Raw genomic sequence first — 15,976 nt, 5'->3', positions numbered from 1 at the left:
GGAAGCCGTCATTTTGTATCATTTAAGTTTGCATTAGGAGAATATTAGGCATGACCAGATTTTGATTAATTTTTGTTTGAAGTTGAACTTTTCCATATCGATCTCCATCTTTCTTTTCAGTTACTGTGTTTTATACCATATAGGTAACTTGTAATCGTATTGTACTGATGATCCATACCAGTATTCTGGGACAAGGCCTTGAATCCCACTATGACAGATAATTTGAATTCAGTTTATTAAAATCAATCCGAAATTCAGAAAAGCTAGTATAGTGATGACCAGCAACCATTGTCAGTTGTCTTAAGCCTTCTGCTTGCAACTGTCCTTCGAGGAAAGGAAATCTGCCAATCAGACCCATAGCAATGTGGTTGATTTTTAACTGCCTGCTAGCTCTCTCGGCCAGTTCAAAGGCAGTGAGGGATGGGCAGCAAATGCCAAAATCAACATTACATACAAGAATAAAAACAAATTGAGAGGAATGACTTGACTGGGACAAAGCTGGGACCTTTTATGAATCTTATACACAGGCAAGCAGGATAGCAGGACTTTCCATGCAGGGCCTAACCAGAGTTTTATAGAACCAATGCAAGTTCCACCTTCCTTGACTTAAAAGAAACAATGTTTTGTTGGTTTTCTCATTTCACTTTTGTACCTGTCTCATAACTTTTAATGCTTTTTATACATGAATTCCTAAATTACTCTGCTCCTTCTATAGTTCTAAACTGCCGAGCGGTTATATATTTTAAAAATCTGAATTATTTTCTTGGGTTGAAAGAGATTGACTTCACATTTCCCTGGCTGAGCACTTGCTGCTATGGTTTTGCCAACTCAGTCAGTCGGTCGTTGCCCATTTACAGCTTTCTAGCTATTGATGCTACATACCGTACCCCCAGCTGTGTTTACAGTGCTCGATTCCTTCATTTTAAGGGATAACTAAGAATAGACAATAAATACAGGCCTTGCAAGCGGTGTACATATCCTGAGGATGAATTTTTTTAAATTTTTTTTAGCAGTAAAACTAATCAGTATTATCGATACTTCTCAGATGTAATGATTAATATTTAGGTGGATAATTTGTTCTGCTGTTTCAGTTGGCATCAGCCCTTGATCTTCCACTGATGAGAATTAATCAGGCCAATAGTCCAGACCTTCTGAGCGTGTCCCAGTATTATTCTGGAGAGCTGGTGGCCTATGTTAGAAAGGTGAGTCTTGTGCTCTGGAATAAATGTCTACTTTGATCTATTGAATTATGACTGTTAGCTGTGTGTTTTGAATAGAGCTGTATATTTCAATTTCCCTGTAAACTTACACCCTGTTCAGAAATTCACTTGAGTACATCAATCCTTCTTCTCCCCTAGTATCTCCTGATATTCTTCCCCTGTTGTCGCTGGCTCTGTTGTCGCTGACTTTCAGTTGTTCTTACTGACTCCATTGATGCCTTTATTTCCAGTAGTTCCACAATCTCCACACTCAAATCTGTAAATGACTGCAACTGGTTTGGCCCATTCATCAGGTCTGGCTTAATCATTTCAAATTTTGCTAAACCTAGCATCTCCTCTGCTTAACAATGCTTGATGATTGTTCTGGGTAATAAAGTTGACCTGTGGGCTCCTTTTAAGTTTATTACCATCATTCTCCTTGTGTTCTTGCTGTCTCACCTCTAGCAAGGACCTTCTGGTTTTTTTTTGTCATAAGTAGGCCATCAGTTTGTCTCCCTTGTGCACCAATTCAGAACCTTCCCTCCTGCTGTAACCCTGCATCTTTTGTCTTTCTGACTATTTTGCTCCACCTTTCACCATACACTGATCTGTCACATCATTTGAGACCACCTGCTGAGTTCCCAATGCAATTTATATTCAACTCCTACTAGCCTCCTTTCCTCCTTTGTGCTATCTTCTATTCTAAATGATTCCATCTTGGGCATCACTTCACCTCCTTTTCAGAACTGCTGTTCATACCACCAACCCCAGCTCAAAAAAAGACAACATCAGCTTTGGTTCCTGGCAGAAACTCTGTATCCTTGCTCCTTCATTTCCTTCCTCGACTGCATCAGACCCTGTAACCTATTGGATTCTAGGTTGGTAACTCATTCTTCTTTCTATCACAAAAACCATATACTTCTAGCTTGGTAACATTTCCTATCTTTATACCTACTTGCAGCCTATCTGCTGCTGAAATCTTAATTCATGGTTTTGTCTCCCCTAATCTTGCTGTCGACCTCTATTCTGCTCGCTGTGTAATGTTCTGCATATACACCATAAAAAAACTGTTGTACATATTCAGTTCTACATCAAGTTTCAATTAATTATCATTTGCACCCAATCTGAGATTTAAGTTCTCGTTTGTTTCAATCATATCATGACTTCATCCATCTTTATTTTAATACTACCTCAATTTCACCCCATGCTCACTGCCCACTCCAGTTCTTTGGTCATCCATGCAGTGCCCCTCCTTAATCCACTATTGACCTATCTGTTGGCCATCTAGTTCCCACTGCTTTGGAAACCTGAGCCTAATGTTCTCTACCTATTGAAACTCTTTGACAAAGATCTTGCTTATCACCCACCTATTGGTTTGTGTTCCATTTTCCTTTATAGTCTGTGAAGCCCTTTGAGAGACATTGTTTATATTAAGAGTTTGTAGAAATTCAAGCTCCTGCTGTTTTAGTTGGTTTAATGGACATTTTGTCCCATCCAAAACATCTTGTTCAACATTTGACTCTGCACGTGATTTCTTTCTTATTGTTTCATTCCACCAAATTGTTGGTGTTTCATGTTGATTGTATGTTTAAGTTGAAATTAGTTCAAACTTTTGATTGAATTTTTAATCAATATGGCACGTTAATGTGTGAAAAGCCTTATGTTTAATCACCTGCAATGGTGAAATCACTGGAAACTGTAATGGTATTTTTTTAAAAAAATTGTCACTTTTTTTTGCTGTTCTAGGTTTTGCAGATTATTCCAGAAAGTATGTTCACATCCTTAGCAAAAATTATCAAGCTACAAACACACAGCATTATGGAAGTGCCAACTCGATTGGATAAAGACAAGCTGAAGGACTATTCCCAGCTTGTTGCAAGATATGAGGTATTAGGGGATGGTGGGTTTTGGACAGGTCAGAGAATTCGGAGGTCATTGGTATTGACTGAATGGAATTCATGGTGGAGGGCTCTTGCTCTGTTTTTGTTGATGTTGGTACAGTTAAAGCATGGTGGTGAAAAGGCATTAAGACTCTTAGATGGTGCCGTTAAACTTGGCTGCTAATGCAGGTTTCTTGTTAATTAGTCTCTGCTGTTACCTTGGTTATGTTTCTGAATTGAATTGTAAAAGGGATTCCATCTTCACCAAATTTTGGCGCTGTGCTTTTGTTCTTGTCTCATCACCTAATTTACAGGTGATCTCATGGTGACAATGACATATTGAATTTTCTTCCAACAATGAAAGAATTGCTGGTCAATTTTTGCTAATACAGTGCTCTCTTAATTAAAGTAGTATGCGTCTGATCCACATCTACCTGCCCAACTGGCATCTCTTTTGACAAAGGCCGTCAATGTTGCCTTGAACGGTTAGTGCTATTTATGGAGTGAGTGATTATGGTGAATGTTAACTGATAGCACATGTCAAAAGACCAAATAAAAATTGAATTGGAATCTAGCTTTTTAAAAATTGTTATTTCTCATATCCTTTTTGCTCAAAGGTTGCAAGACTTACTCATGCAATATCAATTTTCACTGAAGGCATTCTCATGATGAAGACTACCCTTGTTGGCATCATCAAGGCAAGTGAAAATGTTTGAAGATATGTTTTGTCGTGGTCAAGATCTGAGGTGGTTTTGCATTCTGGTTTCTGAAACCAGAAAACTATTCAATGTGTCTACTGTTAATTGCAACTTGGGTTCTGGTAGTCTGTGATGAAACATAGAAAGGTCATAGATAGTCAATTCAAATGGTACTAGGTGCTTCTCCAGACTATTGATTAAACCAATATCTCCACAACTGGATGGTGCAATATTAGGGGAAAGGGAAGTTTTTATGGATAATTTCAAAGGGCAAAGGTTTTGGAATAAAGAAAGCTTCCTTCCAAAAAAAAATTCCCAACAAATAGGAAATACATTTTATTTTTGCACCTTAATTGTATGAGGAATGCATGAACAAAGTGGATTAGGTTCGGAGAAGGTGGTTTAGCTGTTAACGATAAAACAAACACTTGAAATGAAATGTTCTTATCGTCCACTTTTTTTTTCCAGAATAAAGTCAGCTGCTGCTATTTGTAATTGTCTCTGCTTTATTGCTCCTCACTGTGCGATTCACAACTTCTGTTGTGGGGAGAGTTCAGTGGAGATGTATCCTCACACTGTGCTATCAATTTTATTAGATGGTTCTTATTTCTTTGTTATCTGAGAGTGGGCAAATACGTAATCCCTGACTGCACAATGCATGACTGTACTTGGTGTACTCGTAAATGCTATTTTAGTGAAACTTCACTGTGAAAGCTCAAACTGTAGCAGTACTTTGAAGTAACTAATTATAAGGTTACACTGAAGCAAGCTTTATGATGCGCTGCCATGTTGTGACAATACGTGGATTTGTAGCAGTTGCATACAAACTGTTCCTGACCACTGTAGCTTGATGCTGAGCAGCTGAGTATTTGTTACGGGGGTGTGGCCAGCAGTTTTCTCGCTATTCCTAAAAACTACAAATGAAAGAAGAGAAGCCTGGAGGCAGGTTGCTTTCTCATCTTTTTAATTAAATAGTGATGCAAATAGCAAGTTTTAAAAAATGCATTTAATTTTCCTTGAATGAAATTATAATTTTAAATAATGCACTTAATTGGAGAAACATGCTTCATGGGTTCATATTTTAAAAGGTAGTTTAAAAGTTTCAGAATCAAGCACTCTTCAGTAATTCTGTTCTGCTGCCTTAAAGGTGGGTGGGGGAATTTCATTGAGTAATGCATTTTTCAAAATCCAAACCTATGGAGCAAGAAATTTCAGAAATAAATGAAAACAACTAGAATGATTGGAGCAGGCTGATAAATATTCAAGAAAGCAGCAATTTCCACAGGCCTCACTACCGTCCATAACTATCACTGTCAAGCTAGGTAACCCACCAATGCCCGCATCAATGTAGTTGTTTTGCACAGTGCTTCCCAAACCCCTTTTTAAATCCCCAGACTTTGTGAATCCCTGTTTCGATAGGTGTGAGAGGTCTTGAGTAAGAAAAGGCAGGGTGTCTCTAGTTAAATGTGAACACTTACCTGTTCGTAAGCATTTATTTTGGAGTGGCAATCTGGCCTAAATGAACAGTCCACCTGGGCTGTGACCACCAACAAAAATCAAACACTAGCACTGATAGGGTCATTATGGTTTCAGACAGCAATTGGAGCTCCACAGCAGCCATTGTTGTCTTAAGCTTCTGACTCTAAAATCTCATCTTGCAGCCCTGCTCTCAGTTCAGAAAAACCTGCCTTGCATCTTTCCTCTCAAACTATCAATTTCATTGTTTTCATTTAATGGTGGTGTCCCAAATGTTCAGTCAGATTTGCTTGGCTTATGATGTTAATAAGGGGGGTGCTTGGGAGCAAGACAATTTTACATGGAAATTTAAGATTACGTTTTTTTTCAGAAGAGGTTTAGAATTACAAATCAGTTTTTCTTTTTTCTTTTTAATAGGTGGATCCTAAGCAGTTGCTGGAAGATGGTATCAGGAAGGAATTGGTCAGAAGGGTTGCCTTTGCCCTTCACAAAGGGCTGATTTTTAACCCAAAAGCCAAGGTGAATGGATGTGATAATTGTACTATGTAATGTTTCTTATTGGTTTGGAGTTTTGGGTCAGACATTGGAAGGTTTTTTTTAATCCCTGAAGTGGAAAAGTATAACAGTTACAGGGAAGGAGGACTGTAGTATCTCCTGAGCCTTGCTAACTTGTCACTTGCTACCCCTGAAGTTAGAGTCAGCTTTTCACCCAAGGTATACAGCACTTGATTTAGATGTTCATAGGTCATCTGGTTATAGATGCATTGCACCAATCCCTGTAAAAGTCTGTGATGAGTAAATTTGTTAACTTTTAAGTAGACACTGTTCACTGAGGGGAGAAGGAAAATGAGCCAGGTCCTTTTATACAGTTGAAATCATCATTTACTGTTTTAGCAAAACATCATGTCATTTCAGACGGCTGCCTATAATCAAGTTTATTGAATGTACTTCTGACATATCCAGAGTTTAGATGCACTTTAATATTCTCATTATTCAGAATTTCTAGCTTTTGATCGCAGAGAATCTAAGAATTTACTCTCAACCGAACTGTCAAGTGCTGTTCGTTGTTATGATTTATAGAAACCATGTATTATAAAAGCTTCAAACACTTGGTGTTGCTCTGACACAGACTAGTGAACTGATGCCCAAACTGAAAGAGATGGCTGCCACTATGGATGGATTTTACCGTTCTTTTGAATACATACAAGATTATGTCAGCATTTATGGGCTGAAGATATGGCAGGAAGAAGTGTCTCGAATAATCAACTACAATGTGGAACAAGAGTGCAATAATTTCTTGAGGACAAAGGTAATTCTCAAAGAAATCTTAAATGAGCATAACTACTTTTTGTGTCATTTTTTGCGTTTTAATATTTTAAGGTTCTTCTGCCCCATCTGTTTGCCCTGTCATGTTCATCCTTTTTTTAACTACCTGCCTGATACTACTGCAGCCATGGCCAGTTGGTGATAGTGCACCTACCTGACAGTGATGCATATGTGTCCGTGTCTACTCCAGGAAACAAGTTCGTGAAAGATAGCATGGGAATTCATTTTTACCTGGTCTTATATTATTTACAATGTTAAGACGGATACTGGAGGAATGCACTGCTTTTCTAGTCCCACTACTCCATGGTCACATTTTTTAAAAACTTATTCTGGTTACCAGGATGATTAATTAAGATTTTCTGGCTTGTTATAAAATCAAAATTTAAATTATTATTTATTTATTGAATAACATGCAGAGTCAGTAATATAGAAGTATAAGTGGTTATTCCTCTGAACAGTCCCAAAATACACATACAATCCTCGCTGTCACAAGAGAAAATAACAGATCTGTGCAGAGAAGGATAAATCCCAACCGAATCATGTAGGGGTTTGCAACAAAACAAACAGCATCTTATTTAAAAAAAAACTTTTTGTAAAAGAATCACTTGAGCTGTTCCCAGATTTTGAAAATAATTCCACTTTCCAAAATCCTTCAAAACTCAAATCATCCAAGCAACATTAAATATGAAGTGTTCTTGGAACAACAGAATCAATCTTTGTCTTACCATTTAATTACTTATAAAAATGTTATATGCAAATGCCTCACAGTTTAATAAGTATCTCCTTATGTTTGTTCAAGTTAAACCCCACTTAATGGCCTCTGCCTGCATCTGATCAAACACAATTCATAGATATTTAAGGTGTTTTTTGAGAATTTGTGCTTATCATTGTTCATGATTATATGCTGCAAGTAAAGTAGCAAAATATGCTCTTAATTTTGTGCTCTATTTTTCAACCTGCACGAGGGGGCCATTTTGTAGCTCAGTGTTAATGACCCCTGAACCAAGAGGCCTGGATTCAAGTCCCATCTGTTTCAGAGATGTTTAATTGATAGAATTGATAGAAATTGATTGATAGAAAAGTAGGCAAGAAGTGAGGACTGCAGATGCTGGAGATCAAAGTCTAGATTAGAGTGGTGCTGGAAAAGACAGCATCTTTTGCTGCCTGAGCTGCTGTGCTTTTCCAGCACCACTCTAATCTAGACTCTGATCTCCAGCATCTGCAGTCCTCACTTTTTTCTAATTGATTTTGACCTTTCTGTGAATCCCTTGCAAGCATGTCTACCTTGAAGAAGTTCTCCTCCTCTCTCTACAAGAATTTGTGAGTGTCTCACTGCAACCCCCAGGTCATCTCCTCTGCCCTGAAACTCTTCAACCATGTTCTGAAACAGATTTGCAATGTGGACTTCACCAGTTTCATTTCCCCTTTCTCCCCCCACCCCAGTTCCAACCTTCCAGCTCAGCATCATCCTCATGACCTGTCCTACCTGCCAATCTTCCTTCCCATCTATCCGCTCCATCCTCCTCTCTGACCTATCACCTTCATCCTCACCCCCATTCACCTGATAGAGACAGTGCTGAAGGCATTTCAGCTACTTTTCTAAGAGCCCTCTTGTGGTGCAGAGGTTGCATTGGTACCTGTGGACTGGGGGGGGGGCAGGTTAAAGTCCCACCTGCTCCAGAGGTGTTTAATAACATCTCTGAACAGGTTGATGTGGAGAATAGGTTCAACCTGCAGGACTTTAAAGCAAAAACTGCATGAATTTTAGTTTAACTCTTCTGTGAGCTTCTAAAAATATAATTACCATGTGGCCTGCTTTGTTTTGCATCTAGCCTCTGGTTTTGAACCAGTGTTTAATTTTACTCTTGATCTAAATTTTCAAAAGATAATGTATGTTAGATTGCTGAAAGAATTTTGGGGAACTAATGATGACTAATTTGAGATGCGGCATGACAGGTTTAGCTGTCTTGAACTTGTAGTTCCCAAAGCTTTCCATCAATGACTCTGTTTCTCAGTACATTTCTGGGTCTCCTGCAGATTAATTGGTAGAGACTGGTTATTAGGAAATGATCAACAGTTCTATCATGTGAGCACTATGATAATAGAAGGACTGCGAGATGGGCTCTGATATCCTTTTGTCTGGAAATTCTTATCTCTATGGTTGAGACCATTTTAACTCTCAAGTTTTAAAAAAAAAATCATTGTTTTTTTAAAAATATGCATTATTATTTTTGGGTGCATTTGTGTTGATGCAAAATGGTTCAGACTCGTGACTATAATTTTTTTTTAAATTATTCTTTTATGGGCTGTGGATTTGTTGAAAAACTCAATATTTGTTGCCCAATGTTAATTGCACTTGAACTGAATGGTTTGCTAGGCTATTTCAGTAGGCAGTTAAAAGTCAACCACGTCGCTAGTCGCTCTAGGTCAGATCAGGGAAGGATGGCAAATTTCCTTTCCTAAATGACATCAGTGAACCAGGGGATTTTATTCCAATGGTCAGTACTTGTTGTCATGATCACCATTACCAAAACTAACTTCATATTCCTGATTTTATTAATTGAATTTAAATTCAAACAGCTAACATTGATTGATTTAAGCCCATGTCCCTGAATAGTTAGCCTTGGTTTCTGGATTACTGGCCCTGTGACATCACCTGGGAAACCTGATTGTGTAAGATCTTCACAAAGACCACTAACATGCTGAGTGACTTCAACCTGATTGCAGTTCATTTTAAATACCTTGAAATTCCTGAGCACTCCAAAAAGCTCGTTTCATTTTCAGATTCTGAATCTTGGGTGAGACACTGAACATGCTTTCATAAAATTGAGTAGTAACTCCTGAGGAGTGGAGCAATGCATGCACAGCATCTTTGTGGTTTGTAGTCCGTTGTGTGACTCCAATGTTATTGTTATAAACTGCCACGTCCATTGAGGTGTGACTTCAGATTGCCATCATAACATTGAGAAACAAAATGGGGAAAAGGCATTGAAACATGGAAAATAGGAGCAGAATTAAACCATTCAACCTTTTTCAGTTTTCTCCCCTGTTCAATATGGCTATATTCATAACAGGGCCCTGTATCCCTTGGATCCCTTTATCCCTAAGAACTATACCTATCTTTTTCTTGAAAACATTCAATGTTTCGGCCTCAAGTAATTTCCGTGGCGCAGGATTCCACAGGCTCACTATTGTCTGGATGGAGAAATTTCTCCTTAGTTTAAGAATAAAACATAGGCCATTTAAGACTATGACCAGTGAATTCAGAACAGGGGTCATCGGGAACATCCTTCTTCCATTTACACTTTCTAGTCCTGGTAAAATTTTGCAGGTGGAATGCTGGCAAACTAATGGAAATAAGAAAATCTTAATCACAGTAGTTGTGTGTGCTTCACATAAAGAATGATAGGTGAATATTAATACTGGAAAAGGAAACTGAAAATATTAAATCTCTCTGCTAACTCTGGGAGAGGTTACTTCTCGGGGAAATGCATTTTCCAAAATGTGCTTTGGGTTTTAGCAACTAAACTTGATTTGGAGCATTACATTTCAAAAACCTTCAATATGTTGTCCTAGGAGATAGTGAGGACTGCAGATGCGAGAAGTCAAAGTTGATAAAGTGTGGTGCTGGAAAAAGCACAGTAGCTGAGGCAGCATCTGAAGAGCAAGAGAGTCACTTATCACCAGCCCCAACCCCTTTCCCCTGATTATTTCTCAGCCCCTTCCCTGTCTGCAGTCCTGACAAAGTGTTAAGCCTGAAATGTCAACTCTTTTGCTCCTCAGATGCTGCTTGACCTGCTGTGCTTTTTCCAGAAATGTATTTTCCTATTCAACTTTGCATTTTTACTTGAAGTAATGGATGGATTCCATTGTCAATGTGTAAAATTATTTTTTTAAAATATTGAAATACTTCAATTATGCTGAATCATAATTGATGACCTAAGAAAAGGACAAGACTTTTGACTGAGATTTCAGTTTTATCAGCAGATCTTTTTTTTGATTTCTTATAGATTTTAGACTGGCAGAGCATGTACCAGTCCACCCATATTCCCATTCCCAAATTTCAACCGGTCGATGAATCTGTGACATTTATTGGTCGACTCTGCAGAGAAATCCTAAGAATCACTGACCCCAAGTGAGTGTGCTTTTTTACTATAGTCTCATGTCCAATTGCTTCGCTACTCTTTGAGCATCTTTATTTTTGTTTGAGGATCAGAATAGCTATGAAATGTTGTTTGGGAATCAGGAGGCTAGACTTAGCGCAAGAAGAATGACTGACCAAACTGAGATTGGACTGCCAAATCAAAGTCTGCCTCCACAGTTACTTTATCTCCAGCTCCTGAGCCGTGCAGTGTTTTAACCAGGCATTATTCTTCCAAACTGAATGCTAGAAGGTATCAGTGTACCTGACTTAAGCTTCTTGCACGCCTATCATTTCCGTCATCTTCACTGAATAATGTTTGTCTCCAAGCAGCTCTTTGGAAGGTTAGTTTGAGGCATTAGAGAGCTGCCGCTTTAAAACCATGGGTAATAAAATACAGTGATGCCCTCCATTTATTTAGTAGCACTGTGGTCCTTTCACTGCACCTTGTATAATGTAGCCACCCTGTTTTTAGTGGGTGTATTTGTATCGGTGCATGTGTGTGTGAGAGAACTATTTTCTATTTTCTCTTGGCTCAAGTGATCACAACATTCCACCTGCTTTGAAGAAAAGCTTGGAGGAAGAGACCTGGCATCTCCAATTTTCTTCGTCTGCTCCTTTTTGGAGATTTCCATGGCACCCGGTTTGTACCTTCCCTGCCTGTGGCCAGCAGTGTCTAATGAATTTTAGTTCCATTTCTTTGAAGCCCCGTTCTCCTTTTTTTAATAGTACATTTTGTAATTTATGATGGCTTTCAGAAATGGCCTACAGTGCATTCACTGAAGTGACCTTCTGAAGTGGCACATTGTACCTCTCAGTTGTATCAGATTACTTTAATTTAGTAAAGCAGATGCTGCTATCATATTGGAGAAAGAACGAATGGACACAAGAGGCCAGTGATGTACATGTCCAAGAGTGCATTTTAATCAGTAAGCTGAAAGATTTTTACCTCTTCTAATGATTATTCCTTGTATTAATCAAAAGTTTAATATTTTCTTTTAAGTAGCACCTTTCATTACCACTAGATGCCCGAAGCACATTCAAACCAATGAATTAGTGTAGATGGGGCAGCACAATGGCTCAGTGATTAGCACTGCTTCCTCACAGCGCCAGGCACCCAGGTTCGATTCCAGCCTCGAACTACTGTCTGTGTAGAGTTTGCACATTCTCCCCATGTCTGTGTGGGTTTCCTCCGGGTGCTCCAGTTTCCTCCCACAACCCAAAGGTGTGCAGGTTAGGTGAATTGGCTATGCTAAATTGCCCGTAGTATCCAGGGATGTGTAGGTTAGGTGCATTAGTCAAGGGTAAATATAAGATAATAAGGTAGAGGAGTAGTCTGGTTGCGTTCGGAGGGTTGGTGTGGACTTGTTGAGCCAAAGAGCCTGTTTCCACACTGCAGGGATTCTATGATCTATGTAATTTACACAAAATCTATGTTCTAATAGAGTGAAGTGGCTAATGCTGTAGGAAAGTCTTTGCAGGGATACTTGGGGAAATGACTTGTTTCTACAAGTCAGAAAGAGGTTGAGTAATGAGTGTTGCTTTCGTTGAAATTCTAAATGTATAACCCAGGTTTCATTCTGATTCTTTCGCATTGGTAAAGTATAATGCAGCTTTCTCTCTCTGCTGGCACTGTAGTGGACTGTTTGGCTTCTTTCTGTGCTGTAATCATTCTCTGATTTATGTAAAAGTCTTGTGTATAGTTTACGTTAATAATTTTGCATCACATGCCGTTACGCCTTCTGTAACGCTTTAAATATAAATAAGATACAATAAAATAATAGTAAACAAAATATGCTGGTTGTGAAAAATAAACTTCAACTTTCTTCCCTGCTTCCACTGTCATTGTGATGAGTTCTTGAAAATCTAAGGACTGATGTTATGACTTAAACCTCTTTTATCATGAGAGAGCTTTAGTGCTTCAGTTTGTCGATTTTGGTAATGGAATAATTGAAGATAAATGAGATGCCAAATATAGATTGAAAGAAGGGAATTTGATCCCATCCTTATTATGGACCAGCATGGAGGTGATGGGTTGAATAACATCCTGCCTTGGTGTAATACTTTATGATTCTATGTATCTGCTGTATCAGGCTCAATAGGTATATTTATGAAAGAAACTGGAGGTTTCTGCTCTGTAATAATGCTCTACAATGAATCCAGCAAAATGTCAGAGTATTTAACCTTGTGCTTGTCATCATTCAACCTTAAAGTACTGCTTTCCTTGACGTGAAATTTCCTGGGACTCCAGCTTTTCAAGAGTGGTCATGTTAGGGAAGTGGTGATTTCACAGCTCAGAGCTGTGCAGGTAGAGAAGGAATGGAATCAGATGTATAGGACAGGAGGAAGAGTAGCACTTTTAATTAGAGGAATGGACAGGTGTAGCTTTGGGCATGCAGGATGCTCTGTTACATACCTGTTGCCAAGGTCAATGATGTCACAGAACAGTTGCAGTAATTTTTTTCTGGGGGAGGCTGAACAGCCATGGATAGGAAAGGAAAAGAGGTCCTGAATGCAGGGAGCTATGAACGAAAATAAAAGGCAGCACCTATATAACAGTAGTCTCCTCAGAATTGCTTCCAGTCCTAGTGCTAAGAATCAGGAGAATTGAGTCATTGAACATGCGGTTAGAAAACTGTGCAGGAGGTTAGATAACAGATTTTTGAGCCATTGGAACCAGTTCTAAGGCAGACGGGATCTGTACAAATTGGTAGGACCATGATAATAGGCATATATGTTAGTGCTGTCAGAAAGGGTTTATATCAGATTGGCAGCAGATAAAAATGTAAGACAGAGCTTGGATTCTAAGGAAGAAAAACTAGTGAAAGGAAGTAGAAAAGTCAAAGACAAACAGAACAATGGCTAGGATCAAAGTGAAGATAGAATTGATAAATACTCTAGTCTGGAGTTTCCATTAGGGTTGCAATGGTTAAATATCTAGGATGGCTTTCTTGAGGTGGTAGTATATCACAGCATCTCTGCTTAACAATTAGCCTACGTTAGAAAATAATCTCTCTGTGACTCAGTGGCATTGAGTAGTTCTATTGAAATGTAATTGTTCAGTGACTGAACCTGGTCAGTGGATCCTATAAGGTCATTGAAGTAAACTATACTCCGAAGATGTTCACTTCATTGCAGCAACTGAAGAAACAGTCACTATTTCAATTGACTGTTGGTTGCAGGTCTAACACACCAAGAGTAGATCATTAGACTGTATTCCACTAAAATAATTTTGGAGTAATTCACCTTGAGTGAACGTTCAACTTGAGTGTGAAGACAGAATAAAGTTTTGGGCATTTAGGGCTAAGATGAGAAATTTCTTCACTCAAAGTGTTGTGTATCTTTGGAATTCTCTATCTCTGAGATTTACTGATGCTCAGCTATTCAGTAACTTTAATAGAGATCAGTAGGTTTTTGTTTCTAAGCAAAGTGTAGGAGGTGAAGTTGAGACAGAAATTCAGCTATGGTCTTAGTGAATTGTGAATCAGGCTTGAGGGCCAAATGGCCTACTGTAGACTGTAGTTCTTAGACTCTTTTGTCATGAACACTGGATTAATCTGACCATGGGTGGCTGTGTGCCTAAGTATCTGGGCCCAGGCAATGAACTGGCAGAAACTCAGCATGATGTGGCCACTTTGGTGGGTGTGGTCAAAATGGCTTCTAAATTGTGGTAACAGGTTGCAGAAACTTGACATAAATGGGTGAAATTTGCATTTTAAGTTTCCAGAACTTGCTGGCTATTTTCAGTTGAATCGTTCGGTTTATGCTGATTAGCTGAGAGGGAAAAATGGAATCTTCAGGTCTCTACTCAAGTTGATCCATTTTCTAAGCACTGCTTTTAAAGTGCATTAAGGTAATCCTTTTAGTTCTATTTATTTTGACTTAGAGTGACCTGCTACATTGACCAAATAAACACATGGTATGACATGAAGACTCACCAGGAAGTGACCAACAAACAGCTCTTCTCTGAAATCCAGAATTCCTTGGGTACTTTTGGGCTGAATGGTCTGGATAGACTGCTTTGTTTCATGATTGTTAAAGAGATCCAGGTAAGGTAGCCCTACTGTAGGTATGATGTTCAAACATTCTTATTTTAATACTTATGTAAATCTGTACTTGCATCAATGATTAGCTGCGTGTGAATATGTATATTTTCTCAACATTTATGTACGTTTTCTTCCTAGCTTCTGCTAGGAATAATGATTTTCTTCTTACTACTTTTGTTATTTTTTGTGTCTGAACCAGTTTTTGGCAGTTATGTTGCTGTATTTAGCGTTCAGGGATTGAAAGTGGAACTCCCCTTCTGACATACATGTGTACACTTGTCGTCAACTCTACAATGCCTCCCAATCAAATTAAGTACTTACCTGATCAATTCATGGTTAATTGTAATACCGTGCTGGTACCCACTTCAGACTGGTACACAATGTTGTGGTTCATGCAAAACTGAAAACCAATGTCCAGCATTGTAAAGTCATTAGAAGAGTTCAGTTTATTCTCCTGTGAAGTTAGGATAGTTGAACATAAAATAAGTTATTCAAGCCATGTTGGGTTGGGAAAGGTTGAGAAGAAGGCATAATATTTAGTCTTGAGGTATGTCATGATGCTGAGGAACTATAGTTTTGTTTCTTATGTTTAAATGTAGACATCATGGGAATATAATTTAAAATGAATGAATAAATAGTTTTATTAATTTGGCCATTTGAGCTACATGAGAAAAGGACATCAACAAGCAAGATCAAGGCGTGAGCGATCATTTTAGCTCTGCATAATTTTAGTTGTTTCCTTGAGGAAACCAGTCAAATTGGCAGGGTATTTATCTGCTGATGGGATACTCCTGCAGTTTTCATTTTGAACTTGCTCATCTGATTGGGTGAGAGAGGGCAATAAGATTATTGATGCTGGTCTTATAAAATTTAATTCTTTGGTTTTATAGATTTTCCTGGGTATGCTTCAAAGAAATGTGCTACGGGATAAGGCTATAATGGACACGATTAAACCCTTTCAGATTCATTTAAATCCAGTGAAAGGAATCGTAGGTAAGTCATTTTACTAAGGAAGGCATCCAGAGGGCATATTCTATGGCACCTTCTGGCATTATTTCTTCTACCCAATTTTTGTGCTATCAAATAATAAGTGCATTGTTATTTAATGTTTTATTCTACGTGGGTGGAGAAGTAATTTGAAAAGCATGGATAACATTTTTTGAAGGAGAAATATTCAATCTTAAAGTAGAAGTTCTTGGACTTTTTTGTA

At 38.4% G+C, this 15,976-nt stretch overlaps 1 protein-coding gene across 1 annotated transcript in view; it reads left to right on the top strand.

Annotated features, from left to right (window-relative positions):
* washc5 (WASH complex subunit 5) overlaps positions 1-15,976 on the top strand; it is a 62,583-nt gene that overhangs the window by 31,777 nt on the left and 14,830 nt on the right. Inside the window, exons 14-21 of the mRNA XM_043688548.1 lie at positions 1,092-1,202; positions 2,946-3,086; positions 3,697-3,777; positions 5,671-5,772; positions 6,383-6,562; positions 10,590-10,714; positions 14,607-14,769; positions 15,657-15,759. Of these exons, the coding sequence (XP_043544483.1) occupies positions 1,092-1,202; positions 2,946-3,086; positions 3,697-3,777; positions 5,671-5,772; positions 6,383-6,562; positions 10,590-10,714; positions 14,607-14,769; positions 15,657-15,759 (1,006 nt within the window). The remainder of the gene's footprint in view (positions 1-1,091; positions 1,203-2,945; positions 3,087-3,696; positions 3,778-5,670; positions 5,773-6,382; positions 6,563-10,589; positions 10,715-14,606; positions 14,770-15,656; positions 15,760-15,976) is intronic.

This window comes from Chiloscyllium plagiosum, chromosome 4, assembly GCF_004010195.1.
Source record: "Chiloscyllium plagiosum isolate BGI_BamShark_2017 chromosome 4, ASM401019v2, whole genome shotgun sequence".
NCBI lineage: Eukaryota > Metazoa > Chordata > Chondrichthyes > Orectolobiformes > Hemiscylliidae > Chiloscyllium > Chiloscyllium plagiosum.
The sequence above is the reverse complement of the archived record's forward strand: the minus strand, read 5'-3'. Positions and strand labels throughout refer to the sequence as shown.